General features: G+C 42.7%; 1 protein-coding gene across 1 annotated transcript in view; it reads left to right on the forward strand.

The window, feature by feature from the left end:
* The window catches only part of PRAG1 (PEAK1 related, kinase-activating pseudokinase 1), a 48,534-nt gene extending 23,327 nt beyond the window's left edge, over positions 1–25,207 (forward strand). Inside the window, exons 5-7 of the mRNA XM_083351230.1 lie at positions 15,322–15,440; positions 19,163–19,905; positions 23,871–25,207. Of these exons, the coding sequence (XP_083207356.1) occupies positions 15,322–15,440; positions 19,163–19,905; positions 23,871–24,890 (1,882 nt within the window). The 3' untranslated portion in view covers positions 24,891–25,207. The remainder of the gene's footprint in view (positions 1–15,321; positions 15,441–19,162; positions 19,906–23,870) is intronic.
* Positions 25,208–25,738: the final 531 nt, after the last annotated feature.

Below are 25,738 nucleotides of genomic sequence, written 5' to 3' on the forward strand. Positions count from 1 at the left end.
ATGGTTGTGTGGTGGTGATGTCATGTGATGTTATCATGAGTTTGGGTCTGGTATCATTCTTGGTGGTTGGGCTTCGTCTGTCAATCAAGGCGGGTTTCCAAATGGCTGGTAGACGAGAGGTATCATCTCGTTTATTCATGCTGTGGGGGCGTTTTTCTATCTCAATGGCTTCTCTGATTATTCTGTTGTTAAAATGTTCAATTTTGGCAATAGTTTTGGTTTTTTTAAAATCAATTTCATGTCCCGTGGCTTCAAAGTGTTGGACCAGGGATGAAGTTTGTTCTCCCTTTCTGAGTGAGTTTTTGTGCTCTTCAATGCGTGCACTTATTCTTCTGTTGGTCTGTCCGATGTATGTGGTGGGGCAGGTGGTGCATGGGATTTCGTATACTCCTTGGTTTTCTAACCCAATTATGTCCTTGGGGTTTCTTAGGATGGTGGATATTTTTCTGTCTGTGTAGAATGCTGTTTTGATGTTGTGTTTTTGGAGGACCTTGCTGATTCTGTCTGTGGTCCCTTTTAAGTATGGGAGGAGGGCTTTGCCATTTTCTTGTTCTCTGTCTTGGGTTTTTGTGGGTGTCTCTCTTCGGATTAAGTTGGTAATCGTATTTCTTTGGAATCCATTGGCTGTTAGTACATTAGTGAGAGTGTGTAGTTCGGTTTTTAGGTGTTGTTCGTCAGCTAGGTGTTTTGTTCTGGAGATGAGTGTCTTGGCTACGGAGTTGATCTGTGCTGGGTGGTGGTGTGAGAGTGCGTTCAGATAGCGGTTTGTGTGTGTTTTTTTATGGTAGATAGTGTGTCCTAGGGAGCCGTTGGATTTCTTGTAGACTAAGACATCAAGGAAGGGAAGTTGATTGTTAGCTTCTGTTTCCATGGTGAATTGTATTTTGGGGTGTAGGCTATTGAGGTGTATGAGGAAGTCATCCAGTTTTTCTTTGCCGTGTGGCCAGATTACGAAGGTGTCATCTACGTATCTGAGCCAGAGTTTGGGTTTGTGGTTGGATTTTTCTAGAGCGAGGGTTTCAAAGTGTTCCATGTAGAGGTTTGCGATGACAGGTGAGAGGGGTGATCCCATGGGTGCTCCTTCCATTTGTTTGTATCTTTGTCCATTGTAGATGAAGTATGTGTTAGATAGGCAGTGGTTGGTCAGATCTAGGATGTGTTTTGGGGGGTTGTATTTATTTAGGATAGCTGTCAAGGCTTCTTTGATTGGCACTTGGGTGAAGAGGGATACGACATCGAAGCTCACAAGTAGGTCCCAGGGCTGTAAGTTTAGTTTACTTATGATCTCTATGAATTGGAATGAATCTTGTACGTGTGAGGTGATGGAATTTGCGTAAGGCTGTAGTTGTTTGGCAAGAAATTTGGCTAGATTTTGTAGAGGTGAGCCTATGGAGCTGACTATGGGTCTGAGTGGAGTTCCTTCTTTGTGTATCTTGGGCAGACCATAGAGCTTAGGACATCTGGATGATTTTTCTCTGGGAATGATTGTTTTCTGGATCTCTTCACTGATGGGGGTGGCTTTTATTTTTGATTTTGTGGTTTTTTCCAGGTAGGTGGTGGGATCTGTCTTGAGGAGTTTGTATGTGGAGTCTCGGAGTAGGTTGGATAATTTGGTATGGTAGTCAGATGAGTTCATTACCACCGTGGCGTTGCCTTTGTCTGCTGGCAGAATGATTATGCTGGTGTCATTTTTTAGGTTAAGTAGTGCTGTCTGTTCCTCTTTGGGTAAGTTGCTTTTGGGTGGTTTGCTGGTGCAGAGGATGTTGGTCACTTCGAGTCTGATTTTGTTGGCGTCATCAGGGTTGATTTTGGTCAGGCTGGATTCGACTCCGCATATAATGGTTTCCGTGGGAATGTGTTTGGGAGCGACTGCAAAATTAAATCCTTTAGACAGGACGTTGGTTTCGGCTTTGGTGAGAATCCTATCTGAGATGTTGTGCACAGTTTGTTTCATGTGTTGCTGTGGGAGAGGAGGGGTTTGTTTCTGGCGTTCCTTTAGTCTTCGGAGTTTATTGGTGTGTGTGTCTGTTTTGTAGGCAGTCTCTGTTTCAGCTCTCCAGACAGCAATTTGTTTGAATTTGTCCCAAAGTGTGGGGTGGATCTTGTTGCTGAGTTTGAGGTGAAGTGTGAGGAGGTCTCTGTTGATTCGGTCCAGGAGGAATCTTTTTGTGTGGAGTTCGTTTCTGATTAGGGCCAGTTCAGTTCTTATCAGGATGCGTTTGATGGCTGCAGAGTTGGAGTGGAATTTCAATTGGAAGGATGTGGGGATTAAATTTTGATCTCGGCAGTTGCGTAGGAATGTGAGGTCACACAGAATGGAAGCTCTTCGTACTTCGAGTTTTTCGTAGGTCCTAGTTAGCTGGTGGATTTCCTCCCCGTAGAGGTAAGATATTTGTTTTCTGAGGTTTTCGCGGGTGCCTGTATGTGGATCCTTGGTTTTTCGGGTTTTTCCCCGCGTAGAATTAAAGGTGTAGGCGCAACGTTTCGATGGAATCCCATCCATCATCATCAGGCTTCTGTTTCCTTCTTCTGGGAGAAGCATGTGGCTGTTTGTTCCTCTTTTTTAAACTGCCAGAGGGGGTGTGTTCTGTGGAGGTGTGCTCTGATTGGGTAGGGGACCAAGTGTGTTCTGATTGGGTGGGAGTGTGTTTTGAATGGTGGGGGTGTTCTGATTGGGTGGGGGTGTGTTCTGAGTGGATGGGCTGGTCTCAGCTGCCAGCTCCAGACCTGAGCTGGTGAGTTGTGCTGCTTTTGTTCGGCTTCGTGTTTGTGGTGGTGCCATGTTTTTATAGTGGGTGTCAGTTTGCTTATTGTGTGGTTTGGAGGGGTTTAAAGTGGCTGATGTTGCAGCTGTAGTTAGGTTTCTGTTTTGTGGTTGTGTGTCTTTATCGTTGTGGGTTCGGATTTGCTTTTTGAATGGTTGTGTGGTGGTGATGTCATGTGATGTTATCATGAGTTTGGGTCTGGTATCATTCTTGGTGGTTGGGCTTCGTCTGTCAATCAAGGCGGGTTTCCAAATGGCTGGTAGACGAGAGGTATCATCTCGTTTATTCATGCTGTGGGGGCGTTTTTCTATCTCAATGGCTTCTCTGATTATTCTGTTGTTAAAATGTTCAATTTTGGCAATAGTTTTGGTTTTTTTAAAATCAATTTCATGTCCCGTGGCTTCAAAGTGTTGGACCAGGGATGAAGTTTGTTCTCCCTTTCTGAGTGAGTTTTTGTGCTCTTCAATGCGTGCACTTATTCTTCTGTTGGTCTGTCCGATGTATGTGGTGGGGCAGGTGGTGCATGGGATTTCGTATACTCCTTGGTTTTCTAACCCAATTATGTCCTTGGGGTTTCTTAGGATGGTGGATATTTTTCTGTCTGTGTAGAATGCTGTTTTGATGTTGTGTTTTTGGAGGACCTTGCTGATTCTGTCTGTGGTCCCTTTTAAGTATGGGAGGAGGGCTTTGCCATTTTCTTGTTCTCTGTCTTGGGTTTTTGTGGGTGTCTCTCTTCGGATTAAGTTGGTAATCGTATTTCTTTGGAATCCATTGGCTGTTAGTACATTAGTGAGAGTGTGTAGTTCGGTTTTTAGGTGTTGTTCGTCAGCTAGGTGTTTTGTTCTGGAGATGAGTGTCTTGGCTACGGAGTTGATCTGTGCTGGGTGGTGGTGTGAGAGTGCGTTCAGATAGCGGTTTGTGTGTGTTTTTTTATGGTAGATAGTGTGTCCTAGGGAGCCGTTGGATTTCTTGTAGACTAAGACATCAAGGAAGGGAAGTTGATTGTTAGCTTCTGTTTCCATGGTGAATTGTATTTTGGGGTGTAGGCTATTGAGGTGTATGAGGAAGTCATCCAGTTTTTCTTTGCCGTGTGGCCAGATTACGAAGGTGTCATCTACGTATCTGAGCCAGAGTTTGGGTTTGTGGTTGGATTTTTCTAGAGCGAGGGTTTCAAAGTGTTCCATGTAGAGGTTTGCGATGACAGGTGAGAGGGGTGATCCCATGGGTGCTCCTTCCATTTGTTTGTATCTTTGTCCATTGTAGATGAAGTATGTGTTAGATAGGCAGTGGTTGGTCAGATCTAGGATGTGTTTTGGGGGGTTGTATTTATTTAGGATAGCTGTCAAGGCTTCTTTGATTGGCACTTGGGTGAAGAGGGATACGACATCGAAGCTCACAAGTAGGTCCCAGGGCTGTAAGTTTAGTTTACTTATGATCTCTATGAATTGGAATGAATCTTGTACGTGTGAGGTGATGGAATTTGCGTAAGGCTGTAGTTGTTTGGCAAGAAATTTGGCTAGATTTTGTAGAGGTGAGCCTATGGAGCTGACTATGGGTCTGAGTGGAGTTCCTTCTTTGTGTATCTTGGGCAGACCATAGAGCTTAGGACATCTGGATGATTTTTCTCTGGGAATGATTGTTTTCTGGATCTCTTCACTGATGGGGGTGGCTTTTATTTTTGATTTTGTGGTTTTTTCCAGGTAGGTGGTGGGATCTGTCTTGAGGAGTTTGTATGTGGAGTCTCGGAGTAGGTTGGATAATTTGGTATGGTAGTCAGATGAGTTCATTACCACCGTGGCGTTGCCTTTGTCTGCTGGCAGAATGATTATGCTGGTGTCATTTTTTAGGTTAAGTAGTGCTGTCTGTTCCTCTTTGGGTAAGTTGCTTTTGGGTGGTTTGCTGGTGCAGAGGATGTTGGTCACTTCGAGTCTGATTTTGTTGGCGTCATCAGGGTTGATTTTGGTCAGGCTGGATTCGACTCCGCATATAATGGTTTCCGTGGGAATGTGTTTGGGAGCGACTGCAAAATTAAATCCTTTAGACAGGACGTTGGTTTCGGCTTTGGTGAGAATCCTATCTGAGATGTTGTGCACAGTTTGTTTCATGTGTTGCTGTGGGAGAGGAGGGGTTTGTTTCTGGCGTTCCTTTAGTCTTCGGAGTTTATTGGTGTGTGTGTCTGTTTTGTAGGCAGTCTCTGTTTCAGCTCTCCAGACAGCAATTTGTTTGAATTTGTCCCAAAGTGTGGGGTGGATCTTGTTGCTGAGTTTGAGGTGAAGTGTGAGGAGGTCTCTGTTGATTCGGTCCAGGAGGAATCTTTTTGTGTGGAGTTCGTTTCTGATTAGGGCCAGTTCAGTTCTTATCAGGATGCGTTTGATGGCTGCAGAGTTGGAGTGGAATTTCAATTGGAAGGATGTGGGGATTAAATTTTGATCTCGGCAGTTGCGTAGGAATGTGAGGTCACACAGAATGGAAGCTCTTCGTACTTCGAGTTTTTCGTAGGTCCTAGTTAGCTGGTGGATTTCCTCCCCGTAGAGGTAAGATATTTGTTTTCTGAGGTTTTCGCGGGTGCCTGTATGTGGATCCTTGGTTTTTCGGGTTTTTCCCCGCGTAGAATTAAAGGTGTAGGCGCAACGTTTCGATGGAATCCCATCCATCATCATCAGGCTTCTGTTTCCTTCTTCTGGGAGAAGCATGTGGCTGTTTGTTCCTCTTTTTTAAACTGCCAGAGGGGGTGTGTTCTGTGGAGGTGTGCTCTGATTGGGTAGGGGACCAAGTGTGTTCTGATTGGGTGGGAGTGTGTTTTGAATGGTGGGGGTGTTCTGATTGGGTGGGGGTGTGTTCTGAGTGGATGGGCTGGTCTCAGCTGCCAGCTCCAGACCTGAGCTGGTGAGTTGTGCTGCTTTTGTTCGGCTTCGTGTTTGTGGTGGTGCCATGTTTTTATAGTGGGTGTCAGTTTGCTTATTGTGTGGTTTGGAGGGGTTTAAAGTGGCTGATGTTGCAGCTGTAGTTAGGTTTCTGTTTTGTGGTTGTGTGTCTTTATCGTTGTGGGTTCGGATTTGCTTTTTGAATGGTTGTGTGGTGGTGATGTCATGTGATGTTATCATGAGTTTGGGTCTGGTATCATTCTTGGTGGTTGGGCTTCGTCTGTCAATCAAGGCGGGTTTCCAAATGGCTGGTAGACGAGAGGTATCATCTCGTTTATTCATGCTGTGGGGGCGTTTTTCTATCTCAATGGCTTCTCTGATTATTCTGTTGTTAAAATGTTCAATTTTGGCAATAGTTTTGGTTTTTTTAAAATCAATTTCATGTCCCGTGGCTTCAAAGTGTTGGACCAGGGATGAAGTTTGTTCTCCCTTTCTGAGTGAGTTTTTGTGCTCTTCAATGCGTGCACTTATTCTTCTGTTGGTCTGTCCGATGTATGTGGTGGGGCAGGTGGTGCATGGGATTTCGTATACTCCTTGGTTTTCTAACCCAATTATGTCCTTGGGGTTTCTTAGGATGGTGGATATTTTTCTGTCTGTGTAGAATGCTGTTTTGATGTTGTGTTTTTGGAGGACCTTGCTGATTCTGTCTGTGGTCCCTTTTAAGTATGGGAGGAGGGCTTTGCCATTTTCTTGTTCTCTGTCTTGGGTTTTTGTGGGTGTCTCTCTTCGGATTAAGTTGGTAATCGTATTTCTTTGGAATCCATTGGCTGTTAGTACATTAGTGAGAGTGTGTAGTTCGGTTTTTAGGTGTTGTTCGTCAGCTAGGTGTTTTGTTCTGGAGATGAGTGTCTTGGCTACGGAGTTGATCTGTGCTGGGTGGTGGTGTGAGAGTGCGTTCAGATAGCGGTTTGTGTGTGTTTTTTTATGGTAGATAGTGTGTCCTAGGGAGCCGTTGGATTTCTTGTAGACTAAGACATCAAGGAAGGGAAGTTGATTGTTAGCTTCTGTTTCCATCCCCACATCCTTCCAATTGAAATTCCACTCCAACTCTGCAGCCATCAAACGCATCCTGATAAGAACTGAACTGGCCCTAATCAGAAACGAACTCCACACAAAAAGATTCCTCCTGGACCGAATCAACAGAGACCTCCTCACACTTCACCTCAAACTCAGCAACAAGATCCACCCCACACTTTGGGACAAATTCAAACAAATTGCTGTCTGGAGAGCTGAAACAGAGACTGCCTACAAAACAGACACACACACCAATAAACTCCGAAGACTAAAGGAACGCCAGAAACAAACCCCTCCTCTCCCACAGCAACACATGAAACAAACTGTGCACAACATCTCAGATAGGATTCTCACCAAAGCCGAAACCAACGTCCTGTCTAAAGGATTTAATTTTGCAGTCGCTCCCAAACACATTCCCACGGAAACCATTATATGCGGAGTCGAATCCAGCCTGACCAAAATCAACCCTGATGACGCCAACAAAATCAGACTCGAAGTGACCAACATCCTCTGCACCAGCAAACCACCCAAAAGCAACTTACCCAAAGAGGAACAGACAGCACTACTTAACCTAAAAAATGACACCAGCATAATCATTCTGCCAGCAGACAAAGGCAACGCCACGGTGGTAATGAACTCATCTGACTACCATACCAAATTATCCAACCTACTCCGAGACTCCACATACAAACTCCTCAAGACAGATCCCACCACCTACCTGGAAAAAACCACAAAATCAAAAATAAAAGCCACCCCCATCAGTGAAGAGATCCAGAAAACAATCATTCCCAGAGAAAAATCATCCAGATGTCCTAAGCTCTATGGTCTGCCCAAGATACACAAAGAAGGAACTCCACTCAGACCCATAGTCAGCTCCATAGGCTCACCTCTACAAAATCTAGCCAAATTTCTTGCCAAAAAACTACAGCCTTACGCAAATTCCATCACCTCACACGTACAAGATTCATTCCAATTCATAGAGATCATAAGTAAACTAAACTTACAGCCCTGGGACCTACTTGTGAGCTTCGATGTCGTATCCCTCTTCACCCAAGTGCCAATCAAAGAAGCCTTGACAGCTATCCTAAATAAATACAACCCCCCAAAACACATCCTAGATCTGACCAACCACTGCCTATCTAACACATACTTCATCTACAATGGACAAAGATACAAACAAATGGAAGGAGCACCCATGGGATCACCCCTCTCACCTGTCATCGCAAACCTCTACATGGAACACTTTGAAACCCTCGCTCTAGAAAAATCCAACCACAAACCCAAACTCTGGCTCAGATACGTAGATGACACCTTCGTAATCTGGCCACACGGCAAAGAAAAACTGGATGACTTCCTCATACACCTCAATAGCCTACACCCCAAAATACAATTCACCATGGAAACAGAAGCTAACAATCAACTTCCCTTCCTTGATGTCTTAGTCTACAAGAAATCCAACGGCTCCCTAGGACACACTATCTACCATAAAAAAACACACACAAACCGCTATCTGAACGCACTCTCACACCACCACCCAGCACAGATCAACTCCGTAGCCAAAACACTCATCTCCAGAACAAAACACCTAGCTGACGAACAACACCTAAAAACCGAACTACACACTCTCACTAATGTACTAACAGCCAATGGATTCCAAAGAAATACGATTACCAACTTAATCCGAAGAGAGACACCCACAAAAACCCAAGACAGAGAACAAGAAAATGGCAAAGCCCTCCTCCCATACTTAAAAGGGACCACAGACAGAATCAGCAAGGTCCTCCAAAAACACAACATCAAAACAGCATTCTACACAGACAGAAAAATATCCACCATCCTAAGAAACCCCAAGGACATAATTGGGTTAGAAAACCAAGGAGTATACGAAATCCCATGCACCACCTGCCCCACCACATACATCGGACAGACCAACAGAAGAATAAGTGCACGCATTGAAGAGCACAAAAACTCACTCAGAAAGGGAGAACAAACTTCATCCCTGGTCCAACACTTTGAAGCCACGGGACATGAAATTGATTTTAAAAAAACCAAAACTATTGCCAAAATTGAACATTTTAACAACAGAATAATCAGAGAAGCCATTGAGATAGAAAAACGCCCCCACAGCATGAATAAACGAGATGATACCTCTCGTCTACCAGCCATTTGGAAACCCGCCTTGATTGACAGACGAAGCCCAACCACCAAGAATGATACCAGACCCAAACTCATGATAACATCACATGACATCACCACCACACAACCATTCAAAAAGCAAATCCGAACCCACAACGATAAAGACACACAACCACAAAACAGAAACCTAACTACAGCTGCAACATCAGCCACTTTAAACCCCTCCAAACCACACAATAAGCAAACTGACACCCACTATAAAAACATGGCACCACCACAAACACGAAGCCGAACAAAAGCAGCACAACTCACCAGCTCAGGTCTGGAGCTGGCAGCTGAGACCAGCCCATCCACTCAGAACACACCCCCACCCAATCAGAACACCCCCACCATTCAAAACACACTCCCACCCAATCAGAACACACTTGGTCCCCTACCCAATCAGAGCACACCTCCACAGAACACACCCCCTCTGGCAGTTTAAAAAAGAGGAACAAACAGCCACATGCTTCTCCCAGAAGAAGGAAACAGAAGCCTGATGATGATGGATGGGATTCCATCGAAACGTTGCGCCTACACCTTTAATTCTACGCGGGGAAAAACCCGAAAAACCAAGGATCCACATACAGGCACCCGCGAAAACCTCAGAAAACAAATATCTTACCTCTACGGGGAGGAAATCCACCAGCTAACTAGGACCTACGAAAAACTCGAAGTACGAAGAGCTTCCATTCTGTGTGACCTCACATTCCTACGCAACTGCCGAGATCAAAATTTAATCCCCACATCCTTCCAATTGAAATTCCACTCCAACTCTGCAGCCATCAAACGCATCCTGATAAGAACTGAACTGGCCCTAATCAGAAACGAACTCCACACAAAAAGATTCCTCCTGGACCGAATCAACAGAGACCTCCTCACACTTCACCTCAAACTCAGCAACAAGATCCACCCCACACTTTGGGACAAATTCAAACAAATTGCTGTCTGGAGAGCTGAAACAGAGACTGCCTACAAAACAGACACACACACCAATAAACTCCGAAGACTAAAGGAACGCCAGAAACAAACCCCTCCTCTCCCACAGCAACACATGAAACAAACTGTGCACAACATCTCAGATAGGATTCTCACCAAAGCCGAAACCAACGTCCTGTCTAAAGGATTTAATTTTGCAGTCGCTCCCAAACACATTCCCACGGAAACCATTATATGCGGAGTCGAATCCAGCCTGACCAAAATCAACCCTGATGACGCCAACAAAATCAGACTCGAAGTGACCAACATCCTCTGCACCAGCAAACCACCCAAAAGCAACTTACCCAAAGAGGAACAGACAGCACTACTTAACCTAAAAAATGACACCAGCATAATCATTCTGCCAGCAGACAAAGGCAACGCCACGGTGGTAATGAACTCATCTGACTACCATACCAAATTATCCAACCTACTCCGAGACTCCACATACAAACTCCTCAAGACAGATCCCACCACCTACCTGGAAAAAACCACAAAATCAAAAATAAAAGCCACCCCCATCAGTGAAGAGATCCAGAAAACAATCATTCCCAGAGAAAAATCATCCAGATGTCCTAAGCTCTATGGTCTGCCCAAGATACACAAAGAAGGAACTCCACTCAGACCCATAGTCAGCTCCATAGGCTCACCTCTACAAAATCTAGCCAAATTTCTTGCCAAACAACTACAGCCTTACGCAAATTCCATCACCTCACACGTACAAGATTCATTCCAATTCATAGAGATCATAAGTAAACTAAACTTACAGCCCTGGGACCTACTTGTGAGCTTCGATGTCGTATCCCTCTTCACCCAAGTGCCAATCAAAGAAGCCTTGACAGCTATCCTAAATAAATACAACCCCCCAAAACACATCCTAGATCTGACCAACCACTGCCTATCTAACACATACTTCATCTACAATGGACAAAGATACAAACAAATGGAAGGAGCACCCATGGGATCACCCCTCTCACCTGTCATCGCAAACCTCTACATGGAACACTTTGAAACCCTCGCTCTAGAAAAATCCAACCACAAACCCAAACTCTGGCTCAGATACGTAGATGACACCTTCGTAATCTGGCCACACGGCAAAGAAAAACTGGATGACTTCCTCATACACCTCAATAGCCTACACCCCAAAATACAATTCACCATGGAAACAGAAGCTAACAATCAACTTCCCTTCCTTGATGTCTTAGTCTACAAGAAATCCAACGGCTCCCTAGGACACACTATCTACCATAAAAAAACACACACAAACCGCTATCTGAACGCACTCTCACACCACCACCCAGCACAGATCAACTCCGTAGCCAAGACACTCATCTCCAGAACAAAACACCTAGCTGACGAACAACACCTAAAAACCGAACTACACACTCTCACTAATGTACTAACAGCCAATGGATTCCAAAGAAATACGATTACCAACTTAATCCGAAGAGAGACACCCACAAAAACCCAAGACAGAGAACAAGAAAATGGCAAAGCCCTCCTCCCATACTTAAAAGGGACCACAGACAGAATCAGCAAGGTCCTCCAAAAACACAACATCAAAACAGCATTCTACACAGACAGAAAAATATCCACCATCCTAAGAAACCCCAAGGACATAATTGGGTTAGAAAACCAAGGAGTATACGAAATCCCATGCACCACCTGCCCCACCACATACATCGGACAGACCAACAGAAGAATAAGTGCACGCATTGAAGAGCACAAAAACTCACTCAGAAAGGGAGAACAAACTTCATCCCTGGTCCAACACTTTGAAGCCACGGGACATGAAATTGATTTTAAAAAAACCAAAACTATTGCCAAAATTGAACATTTTAACAACAGAATAATCAGAGAAGCCATTGAGATAGAAAAACGCCCCCACAGCATGAATAAACGAGATGATACCTCTCGTCTACCAGCCATTTGGAAACCCGCCTTGATTGACAGACGAAGCCCAACCACCAAGAATGATACCAGACCCAAACTCATGATAACATCACATGACATCACCACCACACAACCATTCAAAAAGCAAATCCGAACCCACAACGATAAAGACACACAACCACAAAACAGAAACCTAACTACAGCTGCAACATCAGCCACTTTAAACCCCTCCAAACCACACAATAAGCAAACTGACACCCACTATAAAAACATGGCACCACCACAAACACGAAGCCGAACAAAAGCAGCACAACTCACCAGCTCAGGTCTGGAGCTGGCAGCTGAGACCAGCCCATCCACTCAGAACACACCCCCACCCAATCAGAACACCCCCACCATTCAAAACACACTCCCACCCAATCAGAACACACTTGGTCCCCTACCCAATCAGAGCACACCTCCACAGAACACACCCCCTCTGGCAGTTTAAAAAAGAGGAACAAACAGCCACATGCTTCTCCCAGAAGAAGGAAACAGAAGCCTGATGATGATGGATGGGATTCCATCGAAACGTTGCGCCTACACCTTTAATTCTACGCGGGGAAAAACCCGAAAAACCAAGGATCCACATACAGGCACCCGCGAAAACCTCAGAAAACAAATATATATATATATATATATATATATATATATATATATATATATATATATATATATATATATATATATATATATATATATATATATATATATATATATATAGGGGCAAGAGCTTTGAACCTGTGCCACGTGATACAAACCAGAGCCTTCTGACTCAGTCCCTCCTTTCCTATCAATTTGACTAGAACCAAATTCACTAGACCTCCCAATCTTCCAATCTCAACCTCCACAGTCAGATGGATATTGTTATCAATGGTACTGAAAGCAACTAAGATCTAGGAGAACCAAGATGATTGCATCACCCCATCCTGGTTTAATAGTTAATAGTTCTCAGCAAATGTAATCAGTACTGTCTATGTCCAGCCTGAAAGCAAATGATCCAAATAATCTTCCTCCCAGGCTGTCTGAAGTCGCAGCCTAACTATTGTCTCAACAACCTTCCTCAAAAAAAGGTAGGCTGGAGACCAACTGGAAACTTTCCACAACAGTTTATTTCAAGCAAATTGAACCACCTCCTCCTCAAACATGAATTTATCACTGGGTATATCCAATCATAAATAAACTCTCAGGAGGATTTAACCAGCCATTTAAAAAGTGCATCAAACAAACATGCTGATTAACACTGGTCATTTCTTTAGGATCTACAGGATCAAACACAATGTCTTTTAAGGTGCTCGTGTGGCCTCTCCCTTCCCACCACTGAGAGCTCTCGTATTTTCTAAGTTGACAAAAAAAAAATCTGAGCTGTGTTCTCCCAGCAGCAATGCTCTTAAACATCACTTTTATTCCTATTCAGAAAATGCATTTTATATAAAGCACAACACAATGGGAATAAATAGAACTCTTCCACAATGACTTCCTGCAATCAGTGCTGCAGTGCTTTGCAAAGGCAGCTAGCTTGCTTATGAAAAGAATTTCCAGTCCTGAAATGGTGCCATTGAATAGTGATATTCTTTTGACGAAATGAGTTATTGTCAGGTTTTTCTGAACCAAAGTTAGGTCTTCTGATTTTATACCATCTAATGGGAGAGAAAGGTACTGTTGAGTACCAATATGGTTATGGTACTTATGGTTTCTACTGTTTATCCAGCTATTTGGCTTAGTTCTGTTGGGTTTTGTTGGTATTACTTTTTATATTATACTTTCATGTTTATTGTGGGTTTTCATATTAACATCTTCTGTGGATGGAAGAGATAGATTAATCATAAAAGGTAAAAAAAAACTCAATAGTCCTTGGCAGTACAAAAGATTAGCAAACAGAGTAGAATGATTCCTGAATAAACATACATATGACTGGATTGTTAACTGTGCTAGTTTTTGAAAAATCAGAATCAGATGGACATGGATTTAAGTTTATGGCATATGTTAAATGTTTAGGCAAACTAGTTAATGTATAGCTAAAGCACGTGTATGGACTTTTATATTTTAACATAAAATATAAAAATCTTAGGCCTATACTTACCAAATATTTTAATAACAAAACATTGGAGACCAATAGATCTTAACAATAGTTAATAGACCAGTCCTTTTTAAAAAGAAATAATTGTGCAGTTCTTGAGCTTTACCTTCTTATGTTTGAAATGTCTGAATCATCTTCAAGAATAAACTATGTTTACTCTAAGAGTTCCACTTTGAAGATGTGCGATCATGCTTGTTTATATATCTTGACTTGTTCTAGCCATGGCTTGCAATGACAGACTTTGAATCCACGTGCTGTGCAAGAGGAATCTGTGGGGCAGCTAGAGACAAGAAATCCTATAGACTAAGAGAGTCTCAATCTTCTTCTTTTGCCTGGCAACAAAATCTCCTCCCATCCAACATATCCCTGACCAGTCTTTGCCCCCAAGCTTACCCATTGAGCTTTATTGCTCTTTAAAAGAAGGAGAATTTTTAAAACATTTCTATAAAAAAATGGTTTTTATAGCAACTGGAAAGCCCAACCAAACCTTTAGTGTGCTACCCTGTTCATAACACCTCTAGGGAGGGCTGATCAACTACTTCTAAGAAGGAACAACGGATTCCTTTTTTACACTAAAGTGTTGCATTCTTAGTGGGCAGGAACCTTTCTGGGACTGAATACACTCCCAAGAGTTTACAGGTGAGACTTAAAACGGCAAGAGTTTCAGGAGGTGACTTGAGATCCATCTTTGCTTGTTGAATGAGGCTGTGGGAATAGCTGGGGATACAGGTCTCCGTACATGGTCAGGAAGTTTGGGCTGAGAAAACACAGAAGCTCATTAGGTGACTTTGAGCCATCATCCCTCTCTTAGTCCACCTGCCCCACAGGGTTATTGTTCAGGGAGGGGGGGGAGGAAAAGCTATATATTTTCTCTTTAAGGGAGGGAGGGAGGAAGGAAGGAAGGAAGGAAGGAAGGAAGGAAGGAAGGAAGGAAGGAAGGAAGGAAGGAAGGAAGGAAGGAAGGAAGGATTTCACTACTAATTGTGCCATCCCAGCTCCACTCTGGCCCTGCCAAAGAATAAAGTGAGTAGTGAACTTAGGCCAGTCACTTTCTTTCAGTCCTAAAAAGGAGGCAATGGCAAACCACTTCTGAGGGGGGGGACCTTGCCAAGAAAACTGCAGGGATTTATTTGTCCAGGCCATCTCCAAAAATCAGACAAAATTGAATAGAAAAAAAAACCCCTAGCTCAGAATTATATGTTCATGTTTATAAATATTACCATTACACCTTCATCTGTCTATTTCTTTTTATCTTTTGTTGCAGTGAGAGGCCACTTTGAATGTGCTACATCTTGAACAAAATAGGGTCAAGAGAAATAAACAGATACAAACTGAAGCAAATCTAGCGAAATCAAGGGGCTCTCAAACAGACCTAGTATAATTCTTCAAAAGCAACATGTCTATTGCATACGTTTACCATATTTTTATGACATGTTTCCCCCCAAAATTCTAGGCGTCATCTACAAACAACAAAAAATGGTGAACTGGAGCAGTTGAATAGTGATTCTACCGAGAGCCTCAGGGGATCAACAGCCAGCTTGAATTTGGATACAAATGTACTCAGGAGCGGAGGTAGCTAAATTTTATGTACCAGTGTGGAATTGTGGTGATGATATAAGAAACATATTCTACAATGGAATGACTTATACTTTGCATTTATTCAGTTGATCCAAAAGCAAACTTGTCCTATAAATTCAGCTTGCCACTTCTCCAAGGAATCTCTGGAGCAGTCTTCTTGGGAGGACAAGAAGAGAAAACCATATGCTTATGGTGATTTATAAAGCTCGTTCCTTCACAAGTCATTGAGGTATTACAGCAGGGGGTCTTCAAACTTGGCAACTTTAAGTCTTGTGGACTTCAACTGGCTGGCTGAGGAATTCTGGGAGTTGAAGTCCACAAGTCTTAAAGTTGCCAAGTTTGAAGACCCTTGTATTACAGGGATGCAAGAACACCAGTAAGTAGTGAAGGAATAATACAGCTTATTCATTCATTCATTCATCTGGAATATTTACATCCGCAGTCCCCAACCTTTCCAGCTTTGTAGACTGGCAGCGGTAGCAGCAGGGCAGAAGGGACGGTTTCATGCATGCAACCTGATCCCACGCATGCGCCAATGGAGCTTTGCATGGTCGCCTGTTGCTTGCACGGCCCAGGTTCCAATGGACCGTGGACTGGTAGCCCAAGTCAAACAACAAAATTCTAGCTCACAAAATCACTTAGCAAAAATACAAAAGGAAATGAATGCCTACCACTACAGCAGGCTAGAACAATTAAATGGCAATTGGGACTAAAATACGTTATAGCTCACCAGTTAGGAATTCTGCTCATCCTGATCTAAGAATCTAGGAAAACATCCAGATCTTAGCTACCTTTCTAAAGAGCTGCAGAACCAAGAGGGACACTATTCAAATGGAAGACACCACCAGTCCCCTGAAAAAAATGCAGTGCTTTTTTCTTCCACAGCTAAATGTAAATTCTGTTTTCTGTATTTCTTGGTGTATATTGCTATGAGGTGCAAAACGGTTTTCTAGAGTGCTTGTGTAGAGTGCCAGAAATGGATTTATTCAATTTGTTTGTTGCCCTCTGCAAACTGAGAATGCACCAAGTAGAGATGCAGCAGGGAAGAAGAGTATTGATAGGCAAGCAAGGTGCCCTTTAGGAAAAAAATTATCCAGCCTTATTTTTTCCACTGAGGAATTTATAAGAAGCTTTTGAAGACCCACTAGCATACACCGGAACACAGCATGAAAGTCACAATAGGCAAATACATTTTTCCCAACTTAGAAATTGCCAAATTACCCAAACTAGAGCAAACTACAGAACTGTCTGTCAACATTAGAAATAAAATATTTATTCGTTTATTTACTTGTCATATTTATACAGCTGTCCATCTCACAATCAAGTGACTCTTGATATAACTGTAATTAGTCTTTCCCCCACAGTTTTGCCAAACAGATGAGACAGCTTGCTATGTCACTACATGATTTTCTGCATTGTACTTGCAAATCAATACATAATGCAAAACTGGAAAAAGCAAGCGTATTCCTAACTTGTGAATTTAATTTTTGAAGAGGAATGCATCTTAATTCCAGAAATTTAAGGGGGGGGGGAAATATTATCATTAAAAAAGGCATGTTTCAGTCAACATTGGTTTTTCAGTTTGTAATGCTGAGCAGACATGTTTTTCTGCTTAAATGTTTACCCTGCTCCAGCTTCATTTCTGTAGGGCAGTCAGCAGTGCTCGCCTATATGACAAAATGTCAGTGGTCTTCAAAACACTATATGACATTGATTTCTACCTTTCAATAGTGTTTCTTCATTATACTTAGTGATTCATTTCCCATATTAGTCAGTTTATTACAGTCCTAGACCAATACAACCATATGAATATAAACATGCTTAGTTTCCAGTATAGAATTTGTTGGAAATGTACTTTGAACTCCACACAAGAACTCCAATTTTAAGGTGGTTGTTGCTACCAGTTTGGTTTGAAAATATATTTCCCCACCTTCTCCAAAATGTTATCCCCAAAAATGGAATGTGAGAGATGAAGCAACAGTTGTCCAAAATGACTGAATCAAGAAAAAATTCCATCAAGAAGGGGTGCACCACTGCCTTCTTCAAAGCAGATGGCACAGCCACCTTCCTCAAAGAAATATTAACCGTTTCCCAAATCTCATCATACAGAGTGAGTTTAACCACCCTTACTAACCAGATAGGTCTAGATCTAGTCTATGAGTGGCAGAACCTATATTACAGAGAGCCCTATCTAAATCCTTGGCCTCCACACATAAATACTTCAGTCTTAAGTGGTCTTGCTCTATAAATCCCATTTCTTCTTCCACAAAAAATAATCTTACTAGAAGCATTATAAGCCCATGATATGTTCACCATAGATGGAGAAATAGGTTTTATGGAGCACTGGAATAATAATAATAATAATAATAATAATAATAATAATAATAATAATAATAATAACAACAACTGGAATAATAATAATAATAATAATAATAACAACAACAACAACAAACAATGATAACGATGATAACGATAATAATAATAATAATAATAATATATGATGATGACGACAATGTTTATAATGATGATGATGTAGTACCAATAGTAATAGGTGCCTTAGGTGCAATCCCAAAACAACTAGAGCATCACTTGAACACCATTGGCATTGACAAATTTGCCATTAGTCAATTGCAAAAGGCGATCTTACTAGGAACTGCTTCCATCCTGCGACGATATCTGTAATACCATCAAACATCCACATCTGCCTATCCCAGGTCCTTGGTAAGGACTCGATAGGTAGACAAAAATGCCAAATCCAGTCTGAACATCTGGCTGACTGTGCGATGAACAACAACAGCAAAATAATAATAATAATAATAATAATAATAATAATAATAATAATAATAATAATAATAATAACAACAACAATAATAAAAAGTAGTAGTAGTAGTAGTAGGAAAGGACCTTGGAGGTCATCTAGTCCAACCCCCTGCTCAGGCAGGAGAACCCTATACCAGTTCAGACAAATGGCTCTCCAGTCTCTTCTTAAAAACTTCCAGTGTTGGAGCATTCACCGCTTCTGGAGGCAGGTTGTTCCACTGGTTAATTGTTCTAACTGACAGGAAATTTCTCCTTAGTTGGTTGGTTAATAGTTAATAGTTCTGTCACAAAATGCAATATTATCTACCTATTTTCCCCAAAGTCAGAGGATAGAGTCAAAGGGTATGGGATATAGTTATAAGCTGACATGAGGATCAGTAGCAAGAACAAGAAATATAAGATCATTTTTGTCTATTTTGCTGAAGTATAAAGGAACTGCTGACAGTATTACGATTTCAAAAATCAAGTGATCCAACTTTGGGGGGAAATGGAATATAGCATAGACCTGTGCTGTACAGATCATGTGCTACATCTGTATGATGTGACAGAAACACATAGTCCAGTTTGTGACCGATTTTGTCATATATAAAGTGAATTGAGCCCTGGGTCCATTACTGTTGTTGTCTTCTGATAATCCATTTGGGTGCCTGGAAAAGCTTTGCTGCAGCAGGGATCAACGGAAGTGATTGCTTAACAACCACTGTCGGTGATATTGATATAAGGAAAGTCATTTTGTTCCCATACCATATTTGGTAATAAAGATATTCTCAGTAAATAATTCAGTCCTTTGCTTCTATGTTTCATTTTTAGATAGAACTCATACTGTAAAATGTCTTTATCCACCCTGCCATGATTTTCGGCCTTAAAGTCAGTTTACTTGTCTCTGTGTGTTTTAGGAGAATTGTGCAAAATGAGTCTTCCTTCCTCCACCCATCCTGAAAAACCTACCTTGCCTTCCGTTCATTTTTCTGCATGTTTGACTGAAGACACGGCACTGTGCAAAACTGTGGAACCACCCCCTCTGCCCCAAAAGAAAACTGTCAGCAGAGCTCTTTCATCACCCGAAGGGTTTTACTGGGGCTCATCCTCTCCGTCCAAAGTAGCAGTCTTCCCCAGCTTCAAGCTGAACTCCAGTCAATCAGAAAGCAACGTCTATATCCAAGAAAAATCTCTCTTTTGCTCTAACTTGGGAATTAACCACCGAACAATTTCCTCTTCTGAGTCTCTGGGGAAAAACTTCCTAGGGTCCACCCCTACTCCATTCCCAACTTCTGCCAAGAGTAGCAGCCTTTGTGGCTTTCAGGACAGAAACTTCCCATCTCGTTCTTCCTCACAGCACAGCATATCCAACCAGGTCTCCTCAGGTTCCAGCCTTCACCTCCATAACCTCTTCAGCAACATCAACAGCAAAGAAGGCGTATATACTAAGTTGGGAGGGCTCTACGCAGAATCCTTGCGACGCCTGGTCTCAAAATGTGAAGATTATTTTATGCACGATCAAAGAAGCGAGCTGCGTTTTAGTGAGAACTACTGGCCTTTCTTCAAGCTTACCTGCAACAAACCATGCTGTAATGCGGGAGATGCAGTATATTTCTGTGCCACGTGTGCCAAGGATCCTTCTAGCACTTACGCAGTGAAAGTAAGTAGTTGGAAGAATGTCATTTTGTAGTGTAGGAGTGGGAAACGTTTCTTATGCCTGATGCCCCCATCCAGGAAATGTATCCAGCCAAGAGTTCAGCCAAAGCCAGAGCCAAGAAGGAGCAAGTGCTCCCATCCTGCAAAGTCCTTTTTGTGACATTTCAAATAACTAGACGAGGAGACAACTCTCCAGAAGGTCCAGAGAGCAGGTAAACGTAGAACTAAGGAGGAATTTCCTAACAGTGAGAACAATTAACCAGCGAAAGGGCTTGCCTTCAGAAGTTGTGGGTGCTCCATCACTGGAGGGCTTTTAAGAAGAGGTTGAAAGCCACTTGTCTGAAATGGTATTGGGTCTCCTGCTTGAGCAGGAGGTTGGACTAGAAGACCTCCAAGGTCCCTTCCAACTCTGTTATTCTGTTATCTTGAGGTCTGCATAATGATAAAAAAAAAGTTCCACCTAGGTGGGAATTCTCCTCCATTGCAGTGGCTTTTAGCTGGTCTCTTGATGCTAGGAAAAGACATCTACGATTAGTCTGGACACTTTACTACAGACATGTCAAACACAAGGCCCGGGGGCCAGATCCGGCCCGTGAAGTAGTTTCATGCGGCCCGCGAAGCCATCCTGGAAACAGTGAGGGAACGGCCCCCACTGCCTTAGCCCTGGCCCAGAGACCCTCCTTCTGCCAGAGACCCTCAGATCCGTCCCACTCCTGCCCAGGCCCCCATAGGCACCCTTGATGCGAACGATGTAAAGCTGGCCACGCCCACCCAGTAGGCCATATGCACTCTAGCCACACCTACCCAGTAGGCCACACCCACCCAGGCCACACCCACTCAGCCCCCTGAGGGCAACCGCAATGCTGATGCGGCCCTCAATGAAATTGAGTTTGACGCCCCTGCTTTACTAGCTCTTAAATGTATCTCCTAAAGTCTTCGTGTGGCTTTGCTTGAGGTGAAATATTGGCTGATCACGAGAACTTGAGAAAAGCACCCGTTTCTTTTGCTTTGTCTTGCTTTGCCTGTGTAATTGCTCAAAGAATTTTCACTAGTCTGATTTAAATGCTCAAATCAGTTAGTCTCTTTCAAAATTCCTCAAATAAATGGCCTGAAAGAAAAACTCCAGGTTTGCTGGAACATAGGGTCAAACAAATATACTATAAACTTTTTTTGCTTTTACTATTCTGATCAAAATGTTTTGGGCTTCGGTTTGAGGTCTTTTGGAAGATTTTACCTGGATTAGTCAATTCCCTTCAAATGACAAAATTCAGGGGTGAATAGCAGCTAGCAGGATTAAGTCCTTTGAGAAACCAATGTGGATTAAAAAGGTGAGCTTCAAGAAAAACAGTCAGGGAACAAGTACAGGGAATAATTAACTCCAAAATGCCAAGTCAGAACAAATAGAAATTTCGGGGGGAAAAAATCTCTCTGACACTGTCATCAAAAAAGGAGAATTTTTGGGCTTCTGCCAGTGTGCTTGGCACCAATAGTTCTCCTTCTTTTAACAGGAAAGTTAAGTGTCTGGAGTTAGGCCAAGAGGGTGTGTAGCTGGGATTGTTGTCCTGGCACCCCTTTTAGTGCCAGGAGAGCAGAACAATTAGGAGGTGAGTCTTGACCCTTCTAACATCATTTGAGCACAAACTGGTGCCAAGAACTTCTTGAGGCCCTGAATTCCTGTGATTCACGAGAATCCTTCATGGGTGCAAATGACTCATCCTTTCCAAGACATTTGGCCGTGTAGGGCAGGACTTCCAGAGTCTTCCTGTGTTCAAACCCACCAGAGCTTCCCTGCCAGTTGCCACCTTCGTTCTGGCTTTGGGTTCTGTAAGTTTTTTAAGGGTACCCTGGTGTAACTGCACACCCTTCAGAAAAAATGCCACCATCCTTGCACTTCCAAAAGAAAAAAAAAGATATTTTCAAATTATTTCAGTCACATAATTTTGATTGTTGCTTCCTGCTCTTGGTTCAAGATACGGTTACATCTTTTCTATCCACGGAGTCTGGAGATGGTCTTAAAGGTAAAGGTAAAGGTAAAGGTTCCCCCGCACATGCGTGCTAGTCGTTTCCAACTCTAGGGGCCGGTGCTCATCTCCGTTTCAAAGCCGAAGAGCCAGCGCTTGTCCGAGGACGTCTCCATGGTCATGTGGCCGGCATGACTAGACGCCAAAGGCACACGGAACGCTGTTACCTTCCCACCGTAGTGGTCCCTATTTTTCTACTTGCATTTTTACATGCTTTCGAACTGCTAGGTGGGCAGAAGCTGGGACGAGTAACAGGCGCTCACTCTGTTATGCGGCACTCGGGATTTGACCCGCCAAACTGCCGACCTTCTGATCGACAAGCTCAGCGTCCTAACCCACTGAGCCACCACGTCCCTCTCGGAGATGGTCTTAGTCACTTTAAAAAGGAAGTCAGGAAGCTGTATTATTTTAGTTCCGCTGATCTCTTTGCCTTTTGTGGATTGTGGCCTTAATTTTCAATGCTGTGCACGAAGTGTTGTCTGCATGGATGCCAGTTTCACAAAAGGAAAGGGCTTGCTCTCCTGTCAGTCAAGCAATCACCCGGTGTGCATTCACAATGAGAGTTTAAAAACAGAGTACGCAATTGCCAGGAAAAAAAATAAGCCTTTTTTGTGTTCCTTGCAGACCACACGTGTTTGTGCCTATGTTACAAAATGTGTCTTTATTGTCTCAGGGCAGCACTGTAGCATTATAAGGCCAAGCTCAGGAAACTAAAATCTAAGTTAGGCTGCTGTGCACTACCTCGTCGTGGGAAAAATTAGTTAAACGGTTTGGGACAATTCCTTCAGTTTTCACTGCTGAAATATTTGATTGATGTGTCAAGACATAGTCACTGAGCTAAATAATTTTCACATATGCATCTCTTATGTTGCAAAAGTCTGGAGCATTTCACATAATATCCAAACTCCTCTTTTTTCTTTCTGCCACTTGCAAGAGTTGGATGGGATAGCCTTGCATAATTTGGGGCTTTTAGCACACAGTGCAAGAAGAACCATAATCTTCATCTGTATTTTTTTAATCCACATTAATAATGAGACAGGTTCTTTGGATAAATTATAATCCAGGAAGAGATATAAAGGAACCCTCCTTTTAAAAACACAGTTGTCTTCTAGTGTGGTAGATTTATTAGATTATATTCCTAAAGTTTTAGATCCTGGTGTGTGTGTGTGTGTGTGTGTGTCTGCTTGAAACAAAACAATAATTTATATTTGAAGAAAGAGATTAAACACAGCAGTGAAAATCATCTTTTTGCTTATGGGAATCCAATAAAAATGGAGTAATGAATAATAATAATTTTCAGTAATATTAATTGTAGTAGCAATAACAACAATATAAGAGTATCAATGTGTATACACGTTTTTCCCTGTTCAGTTGTGTCCAGTTCTTGGAGACTGACTGAACAAGTTCCTGCAGTTTTCTTGGCAAGGGTTTTCAGCTCTGCCATTGGCTGCTTCCTAGGGACGAGAGAGTGTGATTGGCTCAAGGTCACAAGCTGGCTTTGGGCCCAAGACAGGACTAGAACTCACAGTCTCCCAGTTTTTAACCGGATGCCATCACCATTACAGAAAACTGTTCTTTATACTTTACAGAATATCATAAGGGAAAAAGTAGTCTTGGAGACTGGTTGTCTCCATTTACAGAAAGGGAAGGAGGAATGGGAAAAACTTAAGAGAGTAAGCCAGTACCAGTGTGCTAAAAGCTTTTGTAGTCTAAAATATCTGAATATTTTGTAGTCTAAAATATCTGAAATTGCTCTTTAGTTCAAAACATCTCTAGATGCCTTCTTCATGACTCATTTGCTTTCCCACTCAGCGGCTTGGATATCTGTTTGCTTGCTAATTGCTTTAAGGAATATCTTTGTCTCTGTATCCATTTCTTTGTCTCCTAATCAGTTTCCAGATGTTAGTGACATTTTCAATAAATCTTTGCTTGTACTTTTTCCTCATAGATATGTACATACCAAGACATCAAAGCTGCAGCATCCTGTATTAGCCCTTCTGTTCCCGTCCACTTCAATATCCAGCAGGACTGTGGGCATTTTGTAGCCACTGTGCCCTCCAGCATGGTGAAAAATGCTTCCGTGGACAGCCAGTGTCCTTCTCACTCTGCCACTGAGCAAGAGTGTGTGGTTGTCATTACCCGCGAAGTGCCACACCAGACTGCTGCCGATTTTGTGGGAGTTGCTGAAACTTTCCATAAAGATGAACCGGACCAGTATGAGCGGAGAGTGTGTTTCCTGCTGCTACAGCTTTGCAATGGATTGGAGCATCTTAAGGAGCACAATGTCATTCACAGAGATCTTTGCCTAGAAAACTTGCTGCTGGTGCGCTGCAAACCTTTCACCGGCTGTAGCAGGACCAGAAATGACAAGCATCTGCCAAGGCTCCTCATCACCAATTTTTTAAAAGCCATGCAAAAGCCAGGCACCAGTGAGTCCAAGTCAAAGAAGAACCAGGCCCGGTTAGCTCCAGAGATAGTATCCGCCTCCCAGTTCAAAAAGTTTGACGAATTCCAAACCGGCATTCTCATCTATGAGCTTCTGCACCAGCCTAACCCATTTGAAGTTCAGACCCGTCTCAGAGAACAAGGATACAACCAGGATGACCTCCCTGCCCTTCCCAACCTTTCCATTTATTCCGGTGGGCTCCAGAAGCTTGCACACCTGCTCTTGGAAGCAGACCCCATCAGACGTATCCCCATCACGGAAGCCAAGCGGATCCTGCAGTGTCTGCTTTGGGGCCCTAGGAAAGACATAGCAGATCAGCCACTAAAGCACTGGGAAGTCCTTCACGGAGCTCTTCAGAACTGGATTGACATGAAACGGGCCTTGTTAATGATGAAGTTTGCCGAGAGGGCAGTGGATGCAGAGCACAGTGTTCAGCTGGAGGACTGGCTTTGCTGCCAGTATCTAGCCTCTGCAGATCCCTCCTCTCTTTTTAAGTCTCTGAAACTTCTTCAGCTCCTTTGATCTCTGTAGCGTTTTCAAACCTGGCATTGGTTCTGGCAGAATCTGCATAAGAGTGCACTTGGCTCTACTGAAAGTGGGCGCACACCACATTTTTCCTTTGTGTATCATTAACCGACCCATATTTTGTTTTTTTTTAAAAAAAGATAATGCATTTTATGCTGTCGTTGCGAATGTTATAAAAATGCAAACAGTGTTATCTAGATTCCACCTCTGAGTAACTCTTGAAAGCCTTGGGTTTGTTTCTTTTTTTTCCAATTTGAAGGAATTTGTTCTTGTAAGATGGCTTGTTGTTATTTTCATATGAAATAGATTTAAGTTAAAACGATTATCGGCATTTTGTTTTATTTTTGTGGGTGAAAGAAAAACGTTCAGGGAGAACTGTGCAGCCAGGCCCCAACAATGCTGCCTTGAAATTGCATCTTACTGAACCACTGAAACTATTCCTTTCAGCTTTGTTCCAATTCCATCTTGCCTATTTGGGTTCATGTGGGCTTAGTGCACTATTTCTCAAGCTTATGCTGGTTGGGGAATTCTGGGAGTTGAAGTCCATAGGTTTTAAAGCTAAGGGTTGAGAGGAACTGACTTAAAGAATACAGGGCAGGGGAATGATGGGATCTTTCAGAGGAAAGAGAAGTGGAAAGTTGAACAATAGGAAAATCTCTTTGGGGTTAGCTTCAGAACCATATTCAGCAGTATTTCAGGCTCTTGTTCAAAGGCAGCCCATGTACACTGAACTACAATAATCCCAAAGCAAGGTGAATTCCTGGCAGGGGGACAAGTTTTCCTCTCCTGTCACCATCATCAGCTCCTGCTTAGACAGGAGTGGAACTGTTGTAAAATGGTGCCTC

Source organism: Vipera ursinii (assembly GCF_947247035.1).
Source record: "Vipera ursinii genome assembly, chromosome: 2".
NCBI classification, from domain to species: domain Eukaryota; kingdom Metazoa; phylum Chordata; class Lepidosauria; order Squamata; family Viperidae; genus Vipera; species Vipera ursinii.